At 45.7% G+C, this 27778-nt stretch overlaps 1 protein-coding gene across 15 annotated transcripts in view; it reads left to right on the top strand.

The window, feature by feature from the left end:
* The window catches only part of LOC129859353 (protein scribble homolog), a 107200-nt gene that overhangs the window by 52685 nt on the left and 26737 nt on the right, over positions 1–27778 (top strand). For 14 of the 15 annotated variants that reach the window (XR_008760152.1, XM_055929016.1, XM_055929018.1 and 11 more), the window contains exons 2-16: positions 16021–16138; positions 17360–17438; positions 18291–18380; positions 18670–18726; positions 19191–19254; positions 20120–20194; positions 20347–20491; positions 20919–21037; positions 21170–21369; positions 21735–21901; positions 22595–22725; positions 23327–23452; positions 23778–23951; positions 24203–24616; positions 26842–26904. Coding sequence is in view for 14 of the 15 variants with exons in the window: in XM_055929016.1 (XP_055784991.1) it covers positions 16021–16138; positions 17360–17438; positions 18291–18380; positions 18670–18726; positions 19191–19254; positions 20120–20194; positions 20347–20491; positions 20919–21037; positions 21170–21369; positions 21735–21901; positions 22595–22725; positions 23327–23452; positions 23778–23951; positions 24203–24616; positions 26842–26904 (2022 nt within the window). In the remaining variant the exon portion in view is untranslated. The remainder of the gene's footprint in view (positions 1–16020; positions 16139–17359; positions 17439–18290; positions 18381–18669; positions 18727–19190; positions 19255–20119; positions 20195–20346; positions 20492–20918; positions 21038–21169; positions 21370–21734; positions 21902–22594; positions 22726–23326; positions 23453–23777; positions 23952–24202; positions 24617–26841; positions 26905–27778) is intronic. The other variant, XM_055929017.1, reaches the window with a different exon arrangement.

The following is a 27778-nucleotide window of genomic DNA, read 5'->3' as shown; positions in this document are numbered from 1 at the left end:
TGTCCTATTCCCTATATAGTGCACAACTTTTGATCAGAGCGCTATTGGGCCCTGTTCAAAAGTAGTGCACTAGTAGGGAATGGGGTGCCATTAGAGACGCAGCCTGAGTGTTGTTCTTCCAGTCTGAACCTGGTTCCTGAATAGCAGTGAGCTCTTCCTGAGGAGCCCGAGACCAGAGCGTCTTGTTTCCTCACACAGCCACTCCTAGCATCCGTGTGTGTCAGACAAACGGGACCTGGAGGCAGCCCCACAGCATAGGCCTGCCCTGCGCTCCTCCGCTCCTGACTCATCACTAAAGGGGGAAAGATGGACGACACGTTACAGTGCGGCAATCTCCAGAGAGTGTGTTGGGAGCCTGTTAAGTGTGTGTGTTTACACAGGATATGTATTTATTTATGTACAAAGCATATTAGTGTGTGCGGTACAGTGTATAAACTACTGTCAGTGGAATGTGGCTGTGTGAGTGCCTGCACTTATTGGTCTTTTGTATAAATAGCATTTTGTGTGTATGTGTAACCTGATCCTCTGGGTAGAGAGCGGGACACAGTGAGACATGGGGGGCTGTCAGCTGGGGTCTGTTGGCAGCAGTACAGGAGAGGACACTGCCCTGCAAAGCCTGGTTGTTTTATTAAAGATCAACACACATATGTACGGAGAGGGACAAAACATGCTGTTCCTTTCTGAGGGCTGCATGAGGCCTAGCAGGGGAAACCTAGAATGCGTCCCATATGGTACGCTATTTCCTATATAGTGCACTACTTTTGACCAGAGCCCTGTGGACCCTGCTCCAAAATAGTGCACTGAATAGGGTGCCGCTTGGGGAACACCATTAGGCCACAGCAGCCGGGATTGGCTGGTCCGAGCTCTGAGCTGATCACCATATCATCTCCCGCTCAGCTAGCAAGTAACACAATAGGCTCATCATAGAGCCCCTTTGAAAACAACACCATCAGACCAGCGGTGACGACTCCCGACCAAAAATCAAGACCCATCTCATTGCTTTAGATCAGTTTGTCCAAATCAATTGCTAATATACCATGTCCCAAATGGCGCGTGATGCCATAATCAAAGGTAGTGCGCTACAAAGGAGCTATTGCCATTTGAGGACGCCACAAAGGCTAGTTCATGTAGACTTTTTATGCTGTATCAGGAGAGGGCAGAGACCAGAGTCCTTTTCACTAGGAACAGACGAACCAAAACAGAGGTGGACAACCTGAACGTGTCCAATAAGAAACGCTTGTTTTCGTTTAGGTTGCTAAACTTTTTGCTACGGTGTGCGATAATGAATAGGACCCAGCTCAGCACCTATCCAGTGTGATGGCTCCCTAGAATAGCACAGCACAGTGAGCATTACAGCCAGGTTTGCTCTGTCAGCTTTGCCCAGGCCAGTCCAATGACCTTACCACTGTCAACCCTCAGCCTAGAAATCCACTGTAGTTTGGGCTGAATATGCTTCAGTTTAGCTGACCTGTCACGTTCTGTCTTAAATCATGCATCTAAACAGAACAATTTCAACAATCTCAAGTTTACCGGCATGGATTGAAACGGGGTGTTCCCCCTTTCCCTGTTATCTGTAGTGTGTCTGTCCCCTGCATTCACAAAGTGCTGCTGACTGTTGTACTCTTCTCTGGGTTGTGTTGATTCGTGACTGGGTGACTTAGCAAAGTGACTTATGGGACAGGTGCTAGCCAGAGGGCAGTCACAGCCTGTCGGGCCACCCTAACCACACCCAGGCAGGCAGCTCTCTGTGTGGCCCAGCTAGCTAGCCACTGCAGGTGAACTAGAAGTGTTTAGGAGGAGTTAGGAGTTGTGTGTGGACTACTGACTACTTACATATGCTGTACTGGAAGCCACACAGTGACAGTACACACCAACACAAACTGTACACACGATTGTGCGCCGAGTAGAGGGACTCATGTGATTTATACATGCTCTATTAAAGTAAATGCATAGAGCAGGCCATTACCAGTTTGTTTATGGACCCATGTGCACAGTAGATTGTGTGTGAGATATAGAGATGTATACACCTGCACTCCTAAGTGACACACGGGGTGTGTGGGAGATTTGAGGTTTGAGGAAGTGGAACGGTTAGGTTAATAGAGGTGAGGTCACTAGCATGCTAGACTGAACCACTCAACACTGTCAACAGGCGAGGGCTTTCGCCTCGGGCTGAACCGTTAAGCACAGACCAAGAGGGGGTATCCACCTCACGGAGCACAGACGTGTTACTGGGGCCCGCATCCATAAAGCGTCTCGGTATGTGTTGTGATCATGAATAAACATGCATCTTGTGGTCAGTCAGGGTCAGTGTTAAACTCACGAGAAAGGCATTTCAACGTACTTGTGCATGTGACGTTAAAAACTTGAAACTTGTAAAATGACTCTCCTGTGGGAACGCCATTGTTTCTCTTCTCTTCCTCATTAATAATCCACCATTTCTTTCTCCCTCTCTGCTCTCTCCCACCCCCCCCCCCCCTTCCTTCTCCTGTCTATCCCTCTCCTCTTCTGAGTCATTCCTGCTTTTTGTCTTCATTGCTGTCTTTCAAGTCCCCCCCAACCCTCCATTTCCAGACCATTCTTTCCCCCCTCTCTGAATAATGGCGGAAACCCCCATCTTAGCCAGTGGGAGGGGAGACGAGTCGGCCGACCTGTGACGGACAGCTTTGTATGGGGCTGGCCGCTCGGCCGCTCACCCTTTGTTCCCATGCCAAGTAAAATGGAGGGAAAGGAGAGCGAGGTGGAGGAGTGAGGGGAAAGGAGGAGGAGGAGTGGTGGATGGGTAGGGGCTTCATTCATGTGTTGAGCTGGGGCTTTTGGTTTTCAGTCCCCGTGGAGCGAGAGGGGAGGGGCAGACGACGACCCTGTTGTAACAGCACAACAGTGGAACTATTTAACTCACCGGTTCTCCACCAGCATGCTACAGGCAGGGCTTGGAAATAACTAGTTTATTATATACGGCAGGGAGGTGGGGGTGGGGGCCACAAAAAAACTGAACTCATGAGGGCCCGCAGTGGCTTGTAGGTCTGCGTACCCACATACATCTTAGCAGCCTCCCTGATGACAGCGAAGAGGGAAATCAGTTTTAAAGTTCATTTCATGCAATTCTACACATTTTGCCATAGGGTGGAGGCAAATGTTTGCCGTTTTTAATATATCAACTGATGATCTATGGGCCCAACCCCGGTTGGTAATTCAACCATGCTTTACTAATTTACCAATCAAAAAAAAAAAATAGCTGACATGGGCTAATTGAGTAACTGCACAACCAAATTTTTTAATTGTACCTTGTGTATTCCATTATACTAACTCTGAACTATAAGTTGAGGCCCCGACTGAGTTCCAAAAGTAAATTGTGAAATTGGTCCGCGGGCCTACAAAAGGGAGGCCTATGCCCATCCCTATGCCCATTCTTTTGACCAATGGGTAAAAAGTAAATTGTGTAGATGGTCCCAACCTCCCATCTCTATCATTATCTGTTCAAAAGTTTTCACCCGTGTAGGATGGCCAAAATTAGGGTGACAGTTCAATGGAGGCCAAAGGAAAAAGTGGTAAAAAATGAGGAACATGGCTTTGTCAGCTAGGTTGGATGCTGTGCGAGAATTAAGGCTAACTAACAGGCTCACCGTTGAACTCATCTTCTTGAGTCTGATTTTGAGACGTAGTATTTTTACATTTAATTCAGCTCGTGTCATGCTAATTTTAGCTTTTTACGACCCGAGGAAACAACTTTACAGATGACCATTGTAAAATCCTCAAGTCGCTGTGAGAAAGCAGCACCGCTCTGTCAAGAGCTTGGTGCTTATTATCGGATGTATTAGGTTACAAAATCCAACTTTTTGGGATATAATGCTAATGAATGTGTTAGAGAAAGAAACCACTGAACAATTCAGAACATGAAGAATCATATTTATCTTGGTAAAATGTGTTTTTATAACCTAAGGAAGTTAAATTTCATCACAAGTGTGTTTTCACCCACGCTGGGCAGAGTTGGGTAGACATTAGGGGTGTTAACTGTACACGAACGGGGACCTCTGTTTTGGTCCGCACTGTGAACCCGAATGAATACATAAAAAAGTTAAAAACACTAGGCCTATATAGCCTGTGCTGAGTTGTATGCCATCGCCTCATGTAAATCTGAGCTGAAGAACATTGTAGGCTATTCCGTTAAAACTATTAGTGCCTAGGTGCACGTTGTAATCAAAATTCTAATCATAACTGGGGCATTTCAAGCTATCCTTTGTGAGGTGCAGCCTGGAACTAGTTCTGTACGACGACAAATAGTGGGGTTGATAAACCAGAATTGGAGGATCCTCCATTGTTTAAATCTCCAGTTTGGGAACATTTTGGTTTCACAGTGGATTAGGCTCTGACAGTAGGGTTGTGGATAAAACGTAAACGGTTATGTCGCCACTGCTCAACGAGAGTAGCCTATGAAGAGTGGCACGTGTAGCTTGTTGTCGGCAAGTCACAAGTCATCAACGTGGCACTACAGTCATAGAGCCTACGTGTGTGGCAAAGCAAGATTATCTAATTAATGGGAGATGGAATTAAAAGTTAAATGAAAAGGATATGCTACAACGACCAGGAGCCTACAGCTACTTAATCATCTGAATGGCGGTGTTGTAACTGTAAGATAAGAAAGCGCATGCCGCCTCAATTAGCCTAAGTTACCTTAGCTAGCTAAGATAGCTAGCTTAGCTAACTAGCTTCTCTCGGTTTGATGCAGTCAAGATGGGTACTATATAATCATATTAAATAACCTAGCTATGACAAACTAGAAGTTAGTATACTAGCTCGAGTTGGCTTGGTATGGTTGGTTGCTGTCTCTCTCCCTGCTCCCTGTGTTACTTGCTCACAGTACACACACCGCATGGCCCCTCCTACGCCTGCTAGAGCGTCTTTCGCTTTATCAGCTCTGGTTAATAAAGTAGCTTACAAATGCACTTTTCTGCTGCTTCCCTCACAAATTTTTGGACCTGTGAAGACCTCTGCAACAACCATCCCTGTCACAATAGACAACGCCAAGAACATTGTGAATGCTGTCACAGAAGCTGGACTTAGGCCACTGATGGGGTGCTTTTTTAGTTTTGCATCTTTTGCCAAATAAACTGTTGACATTTTCTTTTTCCCTCAAGTGTGACCCCAAAACCGCAACACGTACCGAACCGTTGGTTTGGTGAACCTTTACACCCCTACTGGACACCCTATATTATATTATGGATTTCATGAATCAACTTAATTGAAGTCAAACGCATGATTGAGATATTGGACAGGAGAGCGGGGACACAAAATCTGCATCCCAAAATGGTATCCTTTTCCTTTTGTTGTGCAATACTTTTCAAACGTAGTGCACTATGTAGGGATTTGGATATGCCATTTGGGATGCACACATGCATTCTCATGCCAGTATCAGAAGGAACCTCAACAGGTTTGTTTGTTTCTCTACTCCTCCTCTTTCCCCAGTTAGCACCATTCTAGTAGTACTGGAAGGAAACCAGCAGTACAGTAGTGTTTATACCGCAACAGACTGCACTGGTGCTATGTATAGAATAATATGAGTGTTGTCATGACATGAGGCCTCCTATTCAAGTGACTGGCCAAGTTACTCCCTCAACCAAATCCTCCCAGAGCTGCTCTTCTCTTCTCTCCAGCCGGGGTCCTGAAAGAGGAGGCCATCACAAAAGCATTTGTTCCCCATGACTCTCTCCCTCCAGTCCCCTTCCCCCCTTTTTCTGCCCCTCACCCCCAGCTGTGTGTGTAGAGCTAGGATGTGATCAGTAGAGTGGTGGAGTAGTGTTTGTCACTGGATTAACTAGGAGACGGAGGAGAATGACTACAATAGACCACACTGCCCAGTGTGGCTTCCACTCAAATCAAATTGTATTTGTCACATGCGCCGAATACAACAGGTGTAGGAGACCTTACCGTGAAATGCTTACTTACAAGCCCTTAACAAACATTGCAGTTCAAGAAATAGTTCAAATATTTACTAAATGAACTACAGTAAAAAAAAATTTTTTTTATTTAATCTAAAAGTAAAACAAGATAATTACATAATAACGAGGCTATATACAGGGGATACCACAACCGAGTCAATGTGTGGGGGTACAGGTTAGTTGGTAATTTGTAAAGTGACTATGCATAGATGATAAACAGTGTGCAGCAGCAATGTGAAAACAAAGGGGTAGATCAATGTAAATATTCTGGTTGTCAATTTGATTAATTGTTCAGCAGTCTTATGGCTTGGGGGTAGAAGTTGTTAAGGAGCCTTTTGGTCCTGGTCTTGGCGCTCCGGTACCGCTTGCCGTGCAGTAGCAGAGAGAACAGTCTATGACTTGGGTCATCATTTTTTGGGGGACTTCCTCTGACACCGCCTAGTATATAGGCCCTGGATGTTAGGTATGTTGGTCCTAGTGATGTACTGGGCCATACGCACTACCCTCTGTAGCGCCTTACGGTCAGATGCCGAGCAGTTGCCATACCAGGCGGTGATGCAACAGGTCAGGATGCTCTCGATGGTGCAGCTGTAGAACTTTTTGAGAATCTGAGGACCCATGCCAAATCTTTTCAGTCTCCTGAGGGGGACAATGTGTTGTCATGCCCTCTTCACAACTGTCTTGGTGTGTTTGGATCATGATAGTTTAGTGATGTGGACACCAAGGCACTTGAAACTCTCGACCACTCCACTTCAGCCCCGTCGACATTAATTGGGGCCTGTTCGGTCCTCCTTTTCCTGTAGTCCACGATCAGTAACTTTGTCTTGATCACATTGAGGGAGAGGTTGTTGTCCTGGCACCACACTGCCAGGTCTCTGACCTCCTCCCTGTAGACTGTCTCGTCTTTGTCGGTGATCAGGCCCACCACCGTTGTCATCATTAAACTTAATGATGGTGTTGGAGTCGTACTTGGCCACACAATCATGGGTGAACAGGAAGTACAGGAGGGACTAAGCACGCACCTCTGAGGGGCCCCGGTGTTGAGGATCAGCGTGGCAGATGTGTTGAGGCCTACCCGTACCACTCCCTGAGGAAAAAGAAGAGGTTGAGAAACGGAGAGGAAAATAAAGAGGGGACGGGATTGAGAGGGATAATATCAATGCTATGTAATTCCACTTCCTCCTTCCTCCCCGTAGCCAGCTTGGAAATGTGTGTACAGTAGTCCCATTGATCAGATGGTTGAGCGCTTAGTTAATTCAGGCCAGAAAGGCAATCTCAGCCCATCTTGAAGAAACTCTACTTGAACTGTGCCTCACTAATTTGGTCAGTGTTTCTGCCAAAGAGATTTAACCTATCAATCTCTCTGGTTTTTCCACTCAAAATTATGTTGATTGCTTGTCTGGACTCAACGGTGACTTAGGGTTTTTCTAGATTCATAACTTTTTCTAGATTCATAAATTCATAACTAGGCCAACAACAGGATACTACAGAACAGCAGACCTGTCTGGGTTTTTCATTAGCCTTTTGCACATTACGTGTGTGTGTGATAGTTTGATTGGAGAGCCGCTCGAGGCTAAATGGAGTCACTTGACTAGAACACTGAAGCCTCTGTCTGTCCCATGGCGCCTCAGCTCAGCAACGCACCTTTACTCAACACACATACCCCTCTCACTCTTACTGTATGTCCCTGTACCCCTCTCTTCCCCCTGTTAGTTGTGGTTCACTTTCGGTCAGGGCTGTATAAGGCAAAGTCTGGGGTATACCCCTTGTGTCTGGGGTGTATTCACCAGGAAGCAAACGTACCACAACGGGGAGGGACTACCTGAATTTGTCCAATAAGAAACTCCTGTTTCTGTTGCAAAACATTGCTACGGTGAGCACAAATGAATACATTCCAGGTGTGGGCTTTCTTCTCATGGGCTCCCAAGTAACCTCACCGCTAACTTGTGCTTGGAAATGGCCGTGATCATCAACATACTGACATTTATATACGTGTGTGTGTGTGTGTATATGTATATATGTGTATGTCTATGTGTGTATACACAAACGTCCGCTGCACTGTAGGTTACGGGCCTTGCGGTCTCAGGACACACACAAACACACACGCGCTCATTTCTCCCAGTGGATTTACTGCTCTATTCCAGCACACACAAACACCACTAAAACCAAACATGAACCAACGCTCGTACACATAAACACGCAAATATGCACATTAAGTTCTCCTTCCTCACCTACAGTAGCTACTATCTAGCCTAACCGCCCTTAATAAGCCTCTGTAAACCGTACAAGCTGTGTGTATACTGGCAGGTAAATAATTGCTCATGCAGCTCGGAAAGTTATGTCAATCTACAGTAGGAAAACCCTGGCGAAGTACGCTCCACAAGTTCAAATGAAATCTGCTGTTTTATGGCTGCCTTCAAGGAATAACACCATCTCTGAGAGAAAGGAGACTCTCTCTCTCTCCCACACTCACACACCTTAACCCTGAGAGGGGTGTAGATAAGCCAAGACAGGCTGCAGCTGTGTTTTTGGGGAGGTGCAGATGGGACCCTCCCAGAGCCCAGTGCTACTTGTCACTCCCCTCTCTCTCTCACACACACACACTGCTCCTGTGGGGTGCTCTCGTATACATCATCCAAGCAATTCTCTGTCATCGGCCTCATGGGTGGCCAGGTCTCACTGACTGACTCCACAATGAGTTGAAGTCAGGCTACACCTGCAGTAATCTAGTAACATGGTTGGCTTGGTACAGTCAGTGGCATGTCAACATCAGTCGCATCATTCATCCAATGTTTGAGAGCTTTTTCATTGGACTGACGTGAGACTAATATAGGGCTACCTAGGGCTGTTGTGGGGTCCGTATTAGAGGTCGACCGATTAATCGGAATGACCGATTAATTAGGGCCGATTTTCAAGTTTGCATAACAATCGGAAATTTGGCCTTTATTTTTATTTTTTATTTTTTTGTATATATTTATCACCTTTATTTAACTAGGCAAGTCAGTTAAGAACACATTCTTATTTTCAATGACGGCTTAGGAACGGTGGGTTAACTGCTTTGTTCAGGGGCAGAACGACAGATATTTACCTTGTCAGCTCGGGGATTCAATCTTGCAACCTTAGTTAACTAGTCCAACGCTTTAACCACCTGCTTTACATTGCACTCCACGAGGAGCCTGCCTGTTACGCGAATGCAGTAAGAAGCCAAGGTAAGTTGCTAGCTAGCATTAAACTTATCTTTATAAAAAAACAATCAATCCTAATCACTAGTTAACTACACATGGTTGATGATATTACTAGTTTATCTAGCGTGTCCTGTGTTGCATATAATCAATGCGGTGCCCATTCGCGAAAAAAGACTGTCGTTGTTCCAACGTGTACCTAACCATAAACATCAATGCCTTTCTTAAAATCAATACACAGAAGTATATATTTTTAAACCTGCATATTTAGCTAAAAAAAATCCAGGTTAGCAGGCAATATTAACTTCTTATGGCTGAAGTCCTGTTAACGGGATCGATATAACAACAGCCAATCGAAGTGCAGGGCGCCAAATTCAAAAAACAGAAATCTCATAATTAAAATTCCTCAGACATTCATGTGTCTTATATCATTTTAAAGGTAATCTTGTTGTTAATCCCACAAGTGTCCGATTTCAAATAGGCTTTTCAGCGAAAGCACTACAAACGATTATGTTATGTCACCGCAAAACCACAATAATCACAGCCATTTTTTCCAGCCTAAAGATAGCTTCACAAAAACCAGAATAGAGATAAAATGTATCACTAACCTTCGATTATTTTCATCAGATGACACTCATAGGACTTCATGTTATACAATACATGCATGTTTTGTTTGATTAAATTCATATTTATATCAAAACATTAGTTTACATTGAGGCGACTAGATTCACTAGTTGCAAAAATATCAAGACTTTGCATAGCCACATCGTTCAACAGAAATACTCATCATAAATATAGATGATAATACAAGTTATACACATGGAATTATAGATATACCTCTCCTTAATGCAACCGCTGTCAGATTTAAAAAAAACTTTACGGAAAAAGAAACCCACACTATAATCTGAGACGGCGCTCAAAAGTAAAACACCACAGCAGCAAAGATGGCGTCAACATAAACAAGAAAATATGATAAATATTCCCTTACCTTTGATGATCTACATCAGAAAGCACACCAGGAATCCCAGGTCCACAATAAATGTTTGTTTTGTTCGAAAAAATCCGTTATTTATGTCCAAATACCTTCTTTTGTTAGCGCGTCTGGTTTACATATCCAAACGCTAATTCTGGTCAGCGTTATATCGGACAAAAACTCCTAAAGGTGATATTACCGGTCGTAGAAACATTTCAAACTAAGTACATAATCAATCATTAGGATGTTTTTAACATAAATCTTGAATAACGTTCCAACCGGAGAACTACATCGACTTCAATTGAGAGATGGAACAGAGCTGCCTCTCACGTGAACGCGCCTGTTGAGTGCCATGAGGTGACCATGCATCTCATACTAAATTCTGTCTCCTTTGACCCCCCCCTTCACATTAGAGTCATCAGACTTAGTTCTATTGACTGCTGACACCTAGTGGAAGCCGTAGGAAGTGAAAACTCATCCATATGTCTCTGTATTTTGAATAAGAGCTTGGTTGAAAATATGGCACCCCCAGAAAAAATACAAACAGTAAGTGGAACTTCTCAGGTTTTTGCCTGCCATATGAGTTCTGTTAATCTCACAGACTTAATTCAAACAGTTTTAGAAACAACCTTAAGAGTGTTTTCTATCCAATACTAATAATACTATGCATATATTAGCAACTGAGACTGAGGAGCTGGCCGTTTACAATGGGCACCTTTCATCCAAGCTACTCAATACTGCCCCTTCAGCCATAAGTTAACCAGGTGAAATTGTCACTTGTGTTCATTGCACGCAGAGTCAGGGTATATGCAACAGTTTGGGCCGCCTGGCTCATTGCGAACTAATTTGCCAGAATTTTACGTAATTATGACATTGAAGGTTGTGCAATGTAACAGGAATATTTAGACTTATGGATGCCACCCGTTAGATAAAATACGTAACGGTTCCGTATTTCACTGAAAGAATAAACGTTTTGTTTTCGAGATTATAGTTTCCGGATTCGACCATATTAATGACCTAAGGCTTGTATTTCTGTGTGTTTATTATGTTATAATTAAGTCTATGATTTGATAGAGCAGTCTGAGCGATGGCAGGCACCAGCAGGCTCGTAAGCATTTAATCAAACAGCACTTTTGTCCGTTTTGCCAGCAGCTCGTCGCTGTGCTTCAAGCATTGCGCGGTTTATGACTTCAAGCCTATCAACTCCCGAGATTAGGCTGGTGTAACCGACGTGAAATGGCTAGCTAGTTAGCGGGGTGCGCGCTAATAGCGTTTCAAACGTCACTCGCTCTGAGACTTGGAGTAGTTGTTCCCCTTGCTCTGCATAGGTAACGCTGCTTCGAGGGTGGCTGTTGTCGATGTGTTCCTGGTTCGAGCCCAGGTAGGGGCGAGAAGAGGGACGGAAGCTATACTGTTACACTGGCAATACTAACGTGCCTATAAGAACATCCAATAGTCAAAGGTATATGAAATACAAATCGTATAGAGAGAAATAGTCCTATAATTCCTATAATAACTACAACCTAAAACTTCTTACCTGGGAATATTGGAGACTCATGTTTAAAGGAACCACCAGCTTTCATATGTTCTCATGTTCTGAGCAAGTAAGTTTAACGTTAGCTTTCTTACATGGCACATATTGCACTTTTACTTTATTCCCCAACACTTTGTTTTTGCATTATTTAAACCAAATTGAACATGTTTCATTATTTATTTGAGGCTAAATTGATTTTATTGATGTATTATATTAAGTTAAGTTAACATAAGTGTTCATTCAGTATTGTTGTAATTGTCATTATTACAAATAAATAAATAAAAATCGACCGATTTAATCGGTATCTGCTTTTTTTGGTTCTCCAATAATCAGTATCGGCGTTGAAAAATCATAATCGGTCGACCTCTAGACCGTATTACCGCCACACCGGCAGTCACTAGTCATGAAGGTAGTCAAATTCCACATGATTGTTTTTTTCACGCTAATAGGCATTAGTAGCCTACCAAATTTGCTAACTGCCTGGTACTCAGCACTTTTATTGTCCCTCTAATCACTCTGACATCAATGCAAATGTGATTGAAAATCAAATCAAACACTTCATGTGAGCTCATGTTGCGCAACATTTCTATAGGCTATGCAATTGCGTGAGAAATCAGAGTGATGGACTTTACTAAAAAGAGCAGGATCCCATCAGCTTTCTATATGCTAGGTCTATTTATATTTTATTTATTTACTTCTCAACTTTCCTAATATTAAGCACATTGCTTATATTTACCACAGGCGTATAGCCTACCTGGCTGACATTGAAAATAAACCACGGGGAAAAGCGTCCTCCATTCGCTATTGAAGTGCATAGATGACATGTATTTTATCACTTGTGGCCAGCATAAGAAACAATGTCTTTAAAAAAATGTAAAAAACTTGTTCGAATCATAGTCACACACCTCATGTAGCCTAGCCCATAGGCCTATATGTTTTAATAAGGTTTGTATCACAACTAAAGTGGCCGAATTACTTCTAAAAATGAAGCACATTAATCCGCTTTACAAGAGGTGTAGAGCCTAACTGGCGTACATAAGCAGCGATTGAGTTTCAAGTTTGGGGAAGATCATTTTCACCATAAAAATGCACCTTTTATAATCAAAGCATTACATGCATAGTTGCATTTGTGGGCACTTTTGATAATGGTGTCTTCCTGCAAATGGAACATTCGCTTTTATAGCCAACTCCCATGTGCGCATTGCTGTGCTTATGTGAAGAAATAAACAATTAGGCCATCAGCATTTTAAGCTAAACGTTCTGATCTGTTGGCAGCCACATTGCATAAAATTTTTTTTTTTTTTTTATGCTAGTGGTTGTATTCATTTGGGATTTATCGCATCCTACAACTGTCCCCGACTATGTTTGGAATATTTACTTCTCTACACAGAATAGAATAGGTCGACTTTTGTACTATGGGGGATAGTAGATTGACATAGGCTAGTGCTTTTGCTGTTTGTTAGGCCTACTCATCTTTTTGGCTGACAAAATGTGGACTGTTCTGCCAATATATTCAATATGGACATCAGGAGCTGGATAAGGATGGGCGCAGTTGCGTTCCTGATGTCTGTCTTCACTTGTAGCCTGTGAGAAAGTTTCCGATCACGTGACTGAGACACTTCGAGACACTTCGAATTGCGCAGCACACCCATGGTGAAGGGCACAATGCAGCACTCCGGGCCGCAAAAGGCATGGATTTTTTTTAGGGTGCATTACCACCACAAAGAGAATGCCGGCGAGAAATTCAAGGCATTATCAAGTGCTTGTCAAATTGTGAATGAGAGACTGATAAAGTCTTTACAGGCTGCGCAAAAAAACTAACTAGAGCTCATGCCTTTTCAAGCAACTCATGCCTTTTCAAATCATTATTAGTCTCATCATGCAGCCTTGTATTAAAAATCAAAACATATAGCCCAACGTTTGTACAACCACTAAAGTTACATTAATAACTCTAAATTCTGCATAGAGCAGTACCTATTTATTTGTTAACCGCTCAACACAGAATAGCTGCGTGTGCACACTCCCTCAAGTTGTCGTTTTGGAGAAGAAAAATATTTTTTTCTCTGACTTGACTCGGGGATGGGCGTTTTTATGTAGAAGCACCAGAGAGGAGACTGTATGACCGTGATGCGGCTGTGTTGGCTGGCCACTCTGCAGCGGACTGAATGGCCATCTTTGTCAGTGGGGCATAATCGCCCGTTCTCGGGACTGATTGCATTACGGCAGGGCAGCTTGCCCCTCACTGACTGGGTTCTGGAGAGACTTTCTGTGTCCCAAATAGTTCCTTTTGTAGTGCACTACTTTTGACCAAGGCCCATAAGAATAGGGTCCATTTGGAATCGCAGACTCAGAGAGGGGAAGGGGAGGGAGGTATGGAACATATCAAGAAGCTTTAATCTACATTGGTATGGTCTCGCATGGAGGAGTCTTTCCCCTCAACTGTTTTGGTGTCTCCTGTTGTCCTGACTCATGTGGTGGATATGGGAACCGTTGAACAAATGTGTCTGTCTCTGTGTCCATGAACTTAGTTGACTCCTGTTGAACGTCTGTCTGTTGGTTGGCAGAATACGAAGGGGGGTGTGTGTGTGTGTGCGTGCTCTCCCATGGCTCTAGAGTAAACTGTTATGCCAGGAGCAGGTGGCTGCTCTCTCTGGGCCTGTCTTCCATCTGGGCCCGAGCTGCAGTTCACATGGTCCCCTGGCTCTTATTTCCTCTTCCGGTCACCTAATGCCTTTCACCTGCCAGAGCCACCTTACGCCACCCACAACAGCTCTCCCTGCCAGCTGCCAGACCTGGCCCTGCCACACGCATGCACACACTCACTCCTACTCACTCTCTCGTGCGCGCACACACTCTCCATCACGTGCACACACTCCTTGGTGAGAGAGTGCAGCTCACCACCCGGTACCAACCAAATAGAATATATTCTAACTAAGAGAACAGGAAGTATTCTTCCCCCTGGCAGTTTAATTTTAGAGCTGTTTTCTAGCATGTCATATTGTTTGCATCCCAAATGGCACCCTATTCCCTACATAGTGGACTACTTTTGTCCAGAGCCCTATGAAGTAGTCCACTATGTAGGGAATAGCATGCCATTTGAGATGCAGATATTGTCTACACTCCATTGCTGCCTGTTGGCCAGAAACTCTACAACACGAAGCACAAAGGGAGGCCTCAATTCACTCAATCAATATGCCTAAGAACGTTTATGCAACTTCCCCTAGAGACAGGAGTATTGCAGTGGAATTGTGAAACATCTTGATTGGTGGGAACCAGTGAGCAATATCCAAGATTTTCACGTTAATCATGTCAAACACATCAACCGATGCCTTTCACTCAAGGGAATCCAATATGTCACATTAAGATGAGTGTATCAAAGTAGATGTTTGGTTCAGGCTCCAGGTCTTCTGGTGACTTGGAATGGTATTCTGATTCAGAATCATGGATGTCTGAGTTCCTTCACATTGTTTGATTGCAATGATGCCCTCATTGCCCAGGCAGACACTGGCCCTCTGTGGCTGCAGACCCACGGGGATGATTGAGTATTTAATGGCTGCATAGTTGGGAACCTGTTCCCTATGCCTGCCTGCCAGGCTGTGTAGCTAGCAGCAGAGGACACACCGCCTGCCCGCCCAGCCACCCGGTGCTGCCTGCCTGCTGGAGGAATGTTCTGAATGCCGTCCCCTACCCTTTCAACAACCAGCCTCTTGTGAAAATACTTGGCAACGCAGCCCGGGCCTGAGCAGAGCTCTCCTATCCAAAGCCACTTTTATTTGTCCGCCATTGCCATAGCGACGCGAGGAGGGATTTAGGGACATGCCGATGGAATCGGTTCAAAGACATCCTGAAGGAAGATGTAGGCTAGGCCTGTTCTGGTAAAAATCCAGGGACTTGTGTAGTGGTATATTTCTGATCATGTGTTTGCAACCTGGGGTTTCACAGTGTACAGTGTGGTTTGAGGGGTTGATGGAGTGGAGAGAATTGAGCTAGGAGAAATGCTGATAAATTGTGCACTGCATCAAAAGTCCCACAATCTAACTTTTCTGGTGAACAGCACGATATACAACTCAACGCTCTGCATTTAGGAGCCCCTTTCAACTCTTTGATCGCATTGACAAATGTTGAGTTGACTGTTTGGGTTTAGCATACATGCTGCAGTTTGAAAGTGTCTTAACCCAGTGGGAGTTTAGATATGCCAGCGACTTGAAGGCTTCGATGGAAAGGGGTCATCGTCTGACCCGGGTAAAGTCCTATTCCAAAAAGGAAACGTTGATGGCATTTTTCAATGCGTAGGTGCTCTTTTATTTATTAAAAGCTGACGTGTTTCAAAACACAATCTATCTTTTGTCCAAGCTTTTTGTAGTCCTAACCCAGTAATTCCCTGTGTCTGTTCAGCCTTTCTTTAGACTTCTGAACCTGCGGAAGCTGGGCCTGAGTGACAATGAGATCCAGAGGCTCCCTCCTGAGGTGGCCAACTTCATGCAGCTGGTGGAGCTCGACATCTCCAGAAACGGTTAGGACACACACACACTCACTCGGTCGGTGGCATCCTCTGCTGGGGTCAAAACCACCAGGTTCAATACCAGCATATTGCAACCATGCATGCAAATGACCACAATGAACAGACAATTATTTTAACGACCAATTAATAAATAACAAATGCTGCTTTGGCAAGCATGCTGCAAACACCACTTTCAGAGAACCAGCAATAAAGTAAGACCTAGAGCTAAAACCTGCATTCATGGGCAGACAAGCTTCACAAAATACGAGCAAGCAGGCAATCGCCTTATAGACCAATAGAAACAGATTCTGTGGCAGACAGTATAGCACCAACAAGCTGAAAACAACACATTCGACTCACCAATGTCCCAACTCACTCCTGGCCTTGCCAGCCCTGTTAGTTAAACACGGACACAGAAGGGCATGTAAGAAAAAGTGATCTGGGATCTAAACCCTACATATACCCCCTAGAAACCAATGCCAGGCGCTCAAGTCAATCCTGCCCTCGATCGTATATGTCAAACCGATCTCAAATGTTTCCTGCTTTATTTAGTCCTAGTAGTCGTTGCCCTCTGTGTCCTTGCTGTAAATATTACATAGTGGGGAGTGTTTATATGAGACATCTGTCCTGCTGCCACAGACCGACTGCATCAGGGGCTGCCAGCCGAGCCAAGAGCTGTGAGAGATGTTGCCTAACGACTTAGTCCATCTGTGCTCAGCTACTGCTGCCTTGGTTCTATTGCCCAGGAGAGTAACACTAACCAGTCTCCATGTGTCGGACCAGGCTCCTAAACCTAGCATGGATTTCATACTTATGTGTAGGTTAGGTTAGGGCCAAGTTCTGGCAGTATACATACATCTAAGGTTCAGATACAGACCAACCTTAATGTAGTCCCCCAAAGAGAGAGAGAGAGAGTGTGTGTGTAGGCTGATGACATCGACACTGACTGTTACTTGAATGTCTGATCATGTAAGAAAGAAAAATATGGTAATTATCATAGTCTTGTCAATGAGAACAGGTGAAGGGGTTTCCCTTTTCTCTTCGTCCTCTTTTCTGCCCCATCCATCCCTGTTCTTTGTCCCCCTCTCCCATCATCACCAGCCCATCTGCTAGTGATTACAAGGGAGGGGAACCTGAAATGGTGGTCTCAGTAGAATGTGACCCCGCTGTCTGTGTCTATCGTGCTGAGTGTGCCCCCCCCCCCCCCCCCCCCCCCACTCACTCTCTCCGCAGACATTCCTGAGATCCCCGAGAGCATTAAGTTCTGCAAGGCGTTGGAGATTGCAGACTTCAGTGGAAACCCCCTCTCCAGGTTAGTGGATCAGTCCAGGGCCGCCTCTCTCTCTCTGTCTTTCCTGTTGCCTTTGAGGAAATGTCTGGGCCATACCAAGTTATCAGTTGAGATACGTGGGGGGAGGTGCACTTCAGTAGTTCATTGTCATACTTGTGATTCTTTCTTTCTTTCCATAATGGCCTTGAAGATAAACAACCCAAAACAATGAAGTGGACAAAGAAATATTTTAACAAGTTGCTATATATTTATATCTCAAGTTGTCGCCCAGATGTGTCAAAGGCTCAGAGCAGGACCTTTCTCAGTACTAGATTATGTACGTGAGCAAAACGTCTAGAGGAGAACAAGGCTTTGTGAGGCTACAGTACGCTGTTCGCTGACCCAGAAACTAGCATGGTATTAAGTATAGAAGTGGAATGCTCGACAAGGCAAACCCTCTCCCTGCTGCAGCTTCCTCCTATAGAATAGGAAAAGAACTGTTGGCAGCAGTGGTGATGGTGAGTGTTTTGTCAGATGGATCTGGGCACATAATGTGTGTCCGTCCCAAATGGCACCCTATTCTCTATATAGTTCACTACAGGCCCTGGTCAAAGGTAGTGCACAATAAAGGGAATAGGGTGCCATTTGGGGGACACGCATAGGCAGGGGAGGAAGCTATTCCAACTGCTTCAAGGGCTGGTGTTGAAGGGCCATTGAGAAACTACCTACTTTCTCTCGTGTTCTCGTCTCACTCACGCTCTCTCCCCCGGGTCGCTCGCTCCCTCCCTCCCCCGGCTCCCTCCCTCCCCCGGGTCGCTCGCTCGTTCTCCGCCCTCTCGCGCTCGCTCCTTCTCCCTTTCCATCTGTTTTCCTGTCTTCTGTCCTCATCACTAGGTTGCCTGATGGTTTCACTCAGCTGCGAGGGCTCGCCCACCTGGCCCTCAACGACGTGTCACTGCAGACACTGCCCAACGACATAGGAAAGTAAGTACACACACCAATGAAATATGCAGACCAACCACCTTGCATGAATGGGTATTTGAACTCCGACACGGGTTTCCTTCTTGCTCTAAACATTTTAACTCCTCGTTCTGTAAAATGAAAGACACTGGTACAGGCCTAATTACATGACACAGTGGGCTCTCAGACAGACAGACAGACTAGACTGACTGCTCTGAGTGACCAGATGGACGAGGCCCATCGCCCTGCCAAGTTAACCAGGACCAGCAGACACCCCATCTGACTAACCTCTCCTCCTCCCTCTCTCCTGCAGCCTGGCCAACCTGGTGACGCTGGAGCTCAGGGAGAACCTGCTCAAGTCCCTGCCCACGTAAGTGCCCTCTTTAGCCTGGCATAGATCCCAGCCTCCCTCCATGCTAGCAAAGGTGGTTGTTTCCTAAAAAGGAGTCGATATGACTAGTGATTGATGATATGACTAGTGATTTGAAGCACAATGGAGACCTCAATCGTCACTAGTGTATCTGTTCACTAGTTAACCGCAGTAGTAGCTCCCTTCTCTATTGATGCAGTTGTTGTCATAGGGACAGACTGTCAATTTGTGATTGCTGAATGACAAGCTTGGCTTGTCGTGACTGTGTGTGTGAAAGATTGGGGCGTGATGCTTAGTGATTTAGCATATCTGGTCGTGACTGTAACAGTCCAGATGTCGTCTTGATGTGTTTCTGTATAGATTATAAATCTGTTCTCAAATTGAGTGTGTTTCAACAAGACTGTGTCTATGCAGTAGTCCCCATTACTTCAGGGTTTTTATGATTGATTGTTCCTCTTATCCAGGTCGCTCTCTTTCCTGGTGAAACTGGAACAGCTGGACCTGGGCAGCAATGAACTGGAAGTATTGGTAAGAACAAGCTCCAAATGGCACCCTATTCCATATATATATATATATATATATATATATAAAATGTGTTCTACTTTTACCAGAGCACTATGGGCCCTCATGCACTATGAAGAGAATAGGGTGCCATTTGGGACACATCCGTAGTTGTACCCTTGAGTCCTGTTTGTTTGAGCATGGGAACGCCTGTCTGGCTAGCCTTCTCATTGGGACAGGGTAAACAGTGCCTGTTGAGCTGACAAGGGCGTAGTCTGAGCAAACAATCTGACGTCATGCTACCGCCTGACACCCTGCCTGTCATACTGTACACTGCTCAGCCTTGACAGGGATGCTAAGTCTTTTAATGTCATTTATCATTCAGATACAGTCTGGGGTCATTTTTACAGGTTTTGTGTTCTCTGGGATTGATTCCCAATGCCTTTTTTGGAGCTCAAAGTGAATTGCCCCGCAGGGATAATGTTTTTTTCCCATATTGAATTGGAACAGGACCCATCTTGTTTTGGATAGCAACATGCTTTGTTTGGTTTATGGGCATAGCCAACAGGCACAGTGCGTGGGTGTGCATATATAGTTTGTTTTTTTCAGTTGAATCTTGCCCCCTTCCACAGCCATTTGGGGACCCCAGAGTGGAATGGGGGTATTTGGGGCGTATGATGTGTGTTTATGTAGCCACCCCACCTCTTCTCTTCCCAAATTATGCATATTTAAGTGGATGCTGCGTGTTTGTTCAGCGTACGTTCAGCGTACATAGCGTACATTGGCTCAGGACACCTGATCGCCTGGCCTCGTGTCACAAAGCAGAGCAACGATGACATACATCATGCCCTCTGTTTACCTTCTCTCTCTTTTTCCCCTCTATCTCTAACAGCCAGACACACTTGGTGCTCTCCCTAAGCTACGGGAGCTGTGGTTGGACCGTAACCAGCTCTCCTCATTGCCACCAGTGAGTATGGTCCTGGCTCATCATCTATGCCCATCTTATTCACTTAGACTCAGAATATTGTTCAGTATGAAACCCATCACGTACATTTGAGTGAGTATTCACACTAAAAACGACATTGCTGTGCCTGTGTGTGTGTGTGCCTGTGTTTGTAGGAGCTGGGGAACCTGCGGAGGCTGGTGTGTCTGGACATGTCAGAGAACCGCCTGGAGGAGTTGCCCTCGGAGCTGAGCGGCCTGCTGGCCCTCACTGACCTGCTGCTCACACAAAACCTCCTGGAGGTGGTCCCTGACAGCATAGGTGAGAAGGAGAGGGATGCAAGGAGGGAGGGAGAAAATATTAACTGATGGCATTCTGTCCCTTTGTACAGTACCTTATTCACCTGAACTGGTTTACACAGTAGCTTCATTGTCAAACTGAACTTTTTTTAAAGTACTGCTTTTTACCAATAAGTAGACCCATGGACATTATCGTTGCATGAATGCAATTGAAGGTAATGCACTTGACTCATGAAGAACTATACTGCCCCCTATTGGGGAAATAATGCTAGTAAATTGACATAAAAGCTTGCTCATGTTCATTATGAACCAAACAGACAATAACTGACTTCAAAGGGGACCTGAACTTGTCCAATAAACACGCTTTCATTTTCCGTTACAAAACGCTTTGCTACGTTGTGCGCTAATGAATACGACCCGGCTGACTCGATGTTATGTTGTTTCTCCAGGCTCTCTGAAGCAGCTGTCCATCTTGAAAGTGGACCAGAACCGACTGACCCACCTGAGCGACTCCATAGGAGAGTGTGAGAACCTGACGGAGCTCGTGCTGACCGAGAACCTCTTACAGGTGCAGAACCACTGCGTTTATAACCAAGTTTCTTTGGTTCAGAACAAATGTACAGTTCATTGCCTTTTAACAACCCCCTTGAGATGCATTATTTTTAATATTCATGAAATGTGTAAATGTTTAATTCTGTAGACTCTGCCTCGCTCGCTGGGCAAGCTGAAGAAGCTGACCAACCTGAATGCGGACCGCAACCGGCTGGGCAGCGTGCCCGATGAGCTGGGCGGCTGCGCCAGCCTCAACGTGCTCTCCCTCAGGGACAACCGTGTGGCCAAGCTGCCTGCTCAACTGGCCGACGCCACCGAGCTCCACGTGCTAGACGTGGCAGGGAACAGGTAACCCCGCTACGCCTCCCATATAGGTCCCGCAACTCGCTGGTGCGATCCTCTCTTATATCTAGTATCGCCGCTCCTCAAGTCGTCTGAGCTCTTTCGTTTGATCATTTTTTTATCAAGCCTTACAATTGAATAGTAATGTAATATATGCAGTTTAGCAGACACTGTTTCCAAAACGAGTTACGGCAGGGCGTGCATATATTTTCATATTTCATATTGCCTCAGCAGGAACTGAACCCACGGTCCTGACGTTGCCAGCGCAATATTCTATCACCTGAGCCACACCGGATGTATTCTTATAAATCAGAATAGTACTTTCCATATGTTGCGTCCATGTTGTTAACGGTGTTGTGTGGTGTGCACAGGTTACAGAACCTCCCGTTTGCCCTGGCCAACCTCAACCTGAAGGCCATGTGGCTGGCAGAGAACCAGTCCCAGCCCATGCTCAAGTTCCAGACGGAGGATGAGGAGAACACCGGGGAGAAGGTGCTCACCTGCTACCTGCTACCCCAGCAGCCTTCCTCTAGCCTGGGTGAGTTAGCCTTACACCACTGTCATCTTCATCATGATCTTCTTCCTCCTCTCTCACTACCTCTGTTCTCAGCTTTGTCCTAGGTTTTTCACTATTTACAGACTTTCTTTACCTATTTCTTCACTCTCTCTCTCTGCAAATCCTCTTTCCTTCACTTCCTCTAACATAAGGGCTACACGGTAGGTGTTTCACCTGCTACGCTGGAAGTGTAACGTTTGAACAGCGTGTGCAAAGCCACTTGATCAATTGTTCTCGGTTGTGAGCTGTGCATCGAGATCTTGAAAATAAAAACCCCATCCTGGACCCGTGCCGCTTAGGTCTCATTGAAGTGAATAGGAGCGTCTGGCGCTTGGTCACAGTTACACGTCTTACGTAGCAGGCCAGTAACGCCCGTTAGCTCCCTGCTCCATAACGATGACCGTTTGAGTCCAGTGAAAATGCTCATCTATCCTGCTTTCATCTAATGTTAACTATTGGAAGCGTAGCCTGTGTTTATAACCCAAAGTCCTTCTCGCTCTCCTGTCGCGCTCAACCCAGATTTAGTTACCATCACTTCTCCTAACATCCATTCATCCCATGTACCATCAAAACATTATTTTTTTCAATCCAGTAATTCATTATCTTGTTAGTTGTTGGAAGGTCCGACCTGATTTGTAACTCGGTCTCTCTCTTCAATCCGGTCTCTCCCTACAGAGAACTTGCTCCAGAACAGTGTGGACGACAGCTGGACAGACAGCAATCTGAACCGCGTGTCAGTCATCCAGTTCCAGGAGGAGACCACCAAGCAGGAGGCGGAGGACGACGAGGCGGCCGCGGAGCGCAGGGTAAGAGAAATCAAAATACAGCTGTATTTGTCACATGCTTCATAAGCGACATGTGTAGACGAACAATGAAATGCTTACCTATTAGGCCCTTCCCAACAATGCAGAGACAAATTATAACACTAGTAGTACATAATACACAATGAGTAACGAGAGAATTAATACACTTTGTTTTTAAATACATTTTGTAGGTTATTTTGGCACTTTATTTGGACAGTTATGAAATGAGAGGGGGATACAGGCAGGTGGGAGAAAGAGTGGGGAATGGCGGACGTGTGGATTGAACCCCGGTCGCTGATAAGGAGCTTTGTTCACGTGACTCCTGCACTGCGCGAGCTAAACACATTCTAAAGTGAAGCACTCGATGGCTGGCTCTCAACTTCGCTTCCTTGTCCATTCCATTCCCACTATGACCTCTGATCTGACAGGGCATCGGGTGAAAGTAACATGATGGAGAGGGCGTCCAGTCAGACAATCAGTCATTGTTTCGGCAGCGTCACAAGTCGGTCCTACTTTGTCCTTGGGTCTTGATTTACTGTTTGCCTGAGGAGGACTGTCTGTAATTGACTGTCAGTCTGGGGAGTTTACTGGTGCGTGTGTACAGGGTCTCCAGCGGCGGGCGACACCACACCACAGTGAGCTGAAAGTGATGAAGAAAGGGATTGAGGAGAGGAGGAATGAGGCCTACACTTCCAGAGCTGATGGAGAGACGGAGTCCCCTGGTGCTGAGGTACAACACATCACCAACACGACACTGGACATCCTACATGGCACCGTACTTGAGATCCATGAGCACAAATATAAATAAAAGGTTGCGTCCTAAATGTTACCCTATTGCCCATTTATAGTGCACTTCTTTTGACTAGGGTCCATTTGGGAGACGGGCACACAAAGTAAAGCATGTGTATCCCAAGTAAGAAGTGGGTTCTTTCTGGGCAGTGTCAGCGTCATGGGTCATTGTGTAACGTTCTGACAGCATCTGATTGTTACCTGTTGAGTGTTACCTCTGAGTGTTACCTGTTTTTACATTCCGCCCGTGTGATTGGTGGTTGCAGGAGAAGCGGCTGAGCGATCTGTCCAATCAGAGCCACGACTCTGCGGCGTCCAACAGCACGGCCTCGGCCAACTCCCACGAAGAGAGGCGGGGCCTGATGACCACAGACCTGGTGGGTGGGCGTGGGCCCCAGGAGGAGGAGGAGCTAGATGAGATGGAGGTGGAGTACGTAGAGGTGAGTTCCACTATTCACTACTATGACAGTCTGTTACAATCACCTCCTAGTACTGGAGCTGCCTTTTAAGACCTGGAGTTTTACTTGGCCAGGAAAAACTATGTTCCCTAGTTATACACTTTCTCCTGGTCAGGTCAATTAATTAATCATGCATAACAGTAACTTGAGAGATGTCCTCGTCTTGAATACGATCCCTTCCTTCCTGCTCTTTCTTTCTCTCCCTTTACTCACACCATCCCCTCTCCCACCAGCCCACGGTGCACTTTGCAGAGGAGCCTGTGTACCGGGGTGGGGACGAGAATGGTGGCGATGAGGAGGGCGAGGATGGGGTCCCACACAGCTCCGAAGAGGAACAACAGAGGCCCCAGTTCCCCACGGAGAAGCAGCGTCTGATCAGGAAGGACACGCCGCACTACAAGAAGAACTTCAAGATCACCAAGCTGCCAAAACCCGAGGCGGTGGCCGCGTTACTGCAGGGCTTCAGCCCCGACGCTCACCTGGCCCAACACCCCGCCTCGCACCACACTGCCCCGGAGGAGGAGGAGGAGGAGGAGGAGGAAGGGGAGGAGTGTATGGTAACTCCACAGCGCCACAACAGGATAGAAGAGCCAGAGCTGGAGGATAGGAGTCTGCTTCATGCCAACTCCTCCCTGCAGCCGGTCAAGGTAACCTGGGCTCCTGGTGGGGTGGGGGGGTAGAGAACACATGTTTACAATATGAACATAGTCTATAATGAGTAGTTGTACTAAACTGAAATGAACACACTATCATATCATGCAGCTATCGTGTTCAGGGCCCTCATGTTTTTTCTGATAACTAGACTAACGGGTCAGCTGGTCACGCGAAACTCCACGCCCTAACCATCTATCCCAACTTCAAATTAGCCAGGACAACCATGGGACTAGTTTTTCCTTTTGCGTTTTGCCTCATGAAGCTGACAGTTGAATGAAGCTCTTGCACACCTTCTCTCTTCACGCTGACATGTTACTGGCCTGCAGCTCGCCTCTATGCACCCCCTAGACACGCAAGTGCATAGAAGCTCCCCGTCGATCTGTCACCATGCAACCTGCATTCGGTCTGGACTGCTGGCATTGGATTCGATATAGGAGATGACATTGCATGACGTGTTGCTGTGCATAGGAAAAACAAACCAATGGATACGGGGATGTTTGCCGGGGATGTTTGCCGGGAGTTGTCTTATGGCTTTGCACTCGTGCTTTTACGTTGCTCTCTCTGTCCCACACAAGCAGGTCTCGTTCTTACGTTCACAGACGGCGGCAGCCGGTATTCGGTAACTTGATAAAAGACATAATAACTAACGAGTGGATTTTCTCATTAACAGTATTTGATAAACGTTTTGTATATGTCGTCAGACAGACCGACGGTCTTACGAACGGACAACCAGCGCACACCAAATCAGGTGTCAGTTGTTTAAACGCTTCGGACATGGACACGTTTCACTCCTTTAGTCAAAGGCTGTGTACCAAATGTCTCCTTAATCCCTGGTCAAAAGTCGTACACTATACAGGGAATAGGGTGCCATTTTGGACAAACACATATTATTTTATCCACACACTACCCAGACTGCTCAGAGTGGAGCTCCCTCTTGTGGCTCCTCTGAGCATCTCAAGGACTACTTATCAATAATACCCATCAAATCTGCTTAGTAAAAAGTGAAGATGATGAATCCCCAACCCCATCAGCTGTGCACTAGACTCCTATGCTGGCCTCCTGCTGGCCTCCTTCACCATGCCTCTGTCTGCCCACCTCAGTACTATGCTTCTCTCCGTATCATTTGCTGTCTGCTGTTGTGTTTTTAATTGGTTAATGAACTTTCCCTTACCTGCTTTCCTACATTTGTGTGTTAGTGAGAGTGTTGTGGATATGGCTCTTGAAATGTATGACTCGGAAGACAATTATTGTATTCAAATTGATTATTAATCGTAATCACCACTAGCGCTGCTAACTAATGTGCGTTGAATGATGGAGGCGTGTATGTCTGTGTGGTGCCTGATTGTCTACCGACCATCCAGAATTTCTCTTGGCCGAGGTGGAAATGTTGAGACCCAGACAAACCGCTTTTTGCTAAATGTACACCTACAGCACGGAACAATCTCTCACCATTTTGCTGCAGATTTCACATTGAAGGGAAACGCACCAATGGCTTTTCACAATTATTTTGTGTGAGGCTGTCACCTTTTTAGCTCTGCAAACACAATCACTTGGAGTACATGCAAAGTCATACAATATCTAATGTTGATTTGAGGTGTTTGGATATAATGATCTGATTCCTGGGTTTTTTGAGTAGTACTTGTAGATACTTGTCAATCATGTTTGTAATCAATCTGAAAAACGACTGCTGCACAGTAGAACGTGTGTAAATGAAATGACTACAAAGGGGAACAGGGTTTCCTGTGGTGTCTGTCTATAGGCTGGAGGGGACTTTGCGCTGGGAGCCACTGCTTTCTTTCCCCCGCTTTTCTTTCTGAACACAAGCTGCCCTCCCCGTGTGGCCTGTAACTCACCTCATCCTGGGTCTCGAGTTTCCACCCCTGCCTGCTTCCGCTTCTGGTGGCTGGGGAGTGAGTGATGTGTGTGACCGATGTTGCCACTGTTCAAATGACCTCAACTGGCGATGAAATTGGCCGTATCAAATGTAGTCCCTAGTTCAACCACTATACAATCGTGGATATGACCTTATGGGGTTTATCCCTGTGGCTGAATGTGTGTGTGTGTGTTATTGTTCTTTGACGTGTTTGTATGCGTGTGTGTGCGGTGTTCTGTTTTTGATTTATCCGATTTTTGTTTTGGTTGGAGTATGCTTGTGTGCATATTTAGTTATTTTGGCCTCACTAATCCGCATGCCTCTCGCTGGTTCCTGTCCTAACAGGGGGTGTCATTTGATCAAGTCAATAATCTGCTGATTGAGCCTGCTCGAATTGAGGAGGAAGAGGTCTGTACTTACTCTCTCTCACTCCATCCATCCACCCCCCCCCCTCTCTCTCTCTCGTTCCCCCACTCACTCACCCATTCACCCACCCGCTGGCTCTCAGAGGGGAACCAAAAAATAGCCCACAAAAATCCATGATTAATCCAAGCCAATCGCCAGGGAAATGTTCACCACAACTCTCTGTTGGACCACCAGCGTGATAGAACTCGAAGCGGACTAACAGAACTTGAAGGGGACCAAAATGGACAGAGGGTTATAGGATTCAAATGATATCTGTAACAATAAGGTTATACGAATTGTAAGAAAGGTGGGTAGATTTTATCTGGTGCAAAGCTGGTTACCATTCAATGACGTCCTACCCCATTGTCGGGTTCTACCACGCTGTGGCTCGCCCCCCCCCTCTTCTTCTTCTCCTCTTCTTCATCCCCCTGTTCAGGCTGAGAGGCCCTGGAGTGAATGGGCTGCTTGTGCTGCTCTCTGTGATGGAGGTCCGTCTTCTTTCAGGTTTTAGTTTCTCACCAGGCACTAGCAGGGATCTGGCCCACACAGATGGAACTTCTAACCAGGACAAATGTGTCTTCTATAAACATATCTAAAATAATTGCATACCTTTTTGTGAGAACATGTGCATCATGAAATAACAGTTGAATGGTATGCCAAAACCAGCCGTTTCCTCTGGTACCACACCGTCCATCTATCAACGTAGGAAAAAGAAACACACCGGGGCTACGTCTCAAATGGCACCCTATTCCCTACATAGTGCACTACTTTTGACGTCAAAAGTAGCACACTGTGTAGGGAATGGGGTGCCATTTGGGACTCCGCCTGGCTGTACGGTGATTTCAGTCCAGCGTGTAAGCACTTTGCTCAATGATCT

The sequence above is a fragment of the Salvelinus fontinalis genome, chromosome 7 (assembly GCF_029448725.1).
Source record: "Salvelinus fontinalis isolate EN_2023a chromosome 7, ASM2944872v1, whole genome shotgun sequence".
In the NCBI taxonomy this organism is placed as follows: domain Eukaryota; kingdom Metazoa; phylum Chordata; class Actinopteri; order Salmoniformes; family Salmonidae; genus Salvelinus; species Salvelinus fontinalis.
The sequence above is the reverse complement of the archived record's forward strand: the minus strand, read 5'-3'. Positions and strand labels throughout refer to the sequence as shown.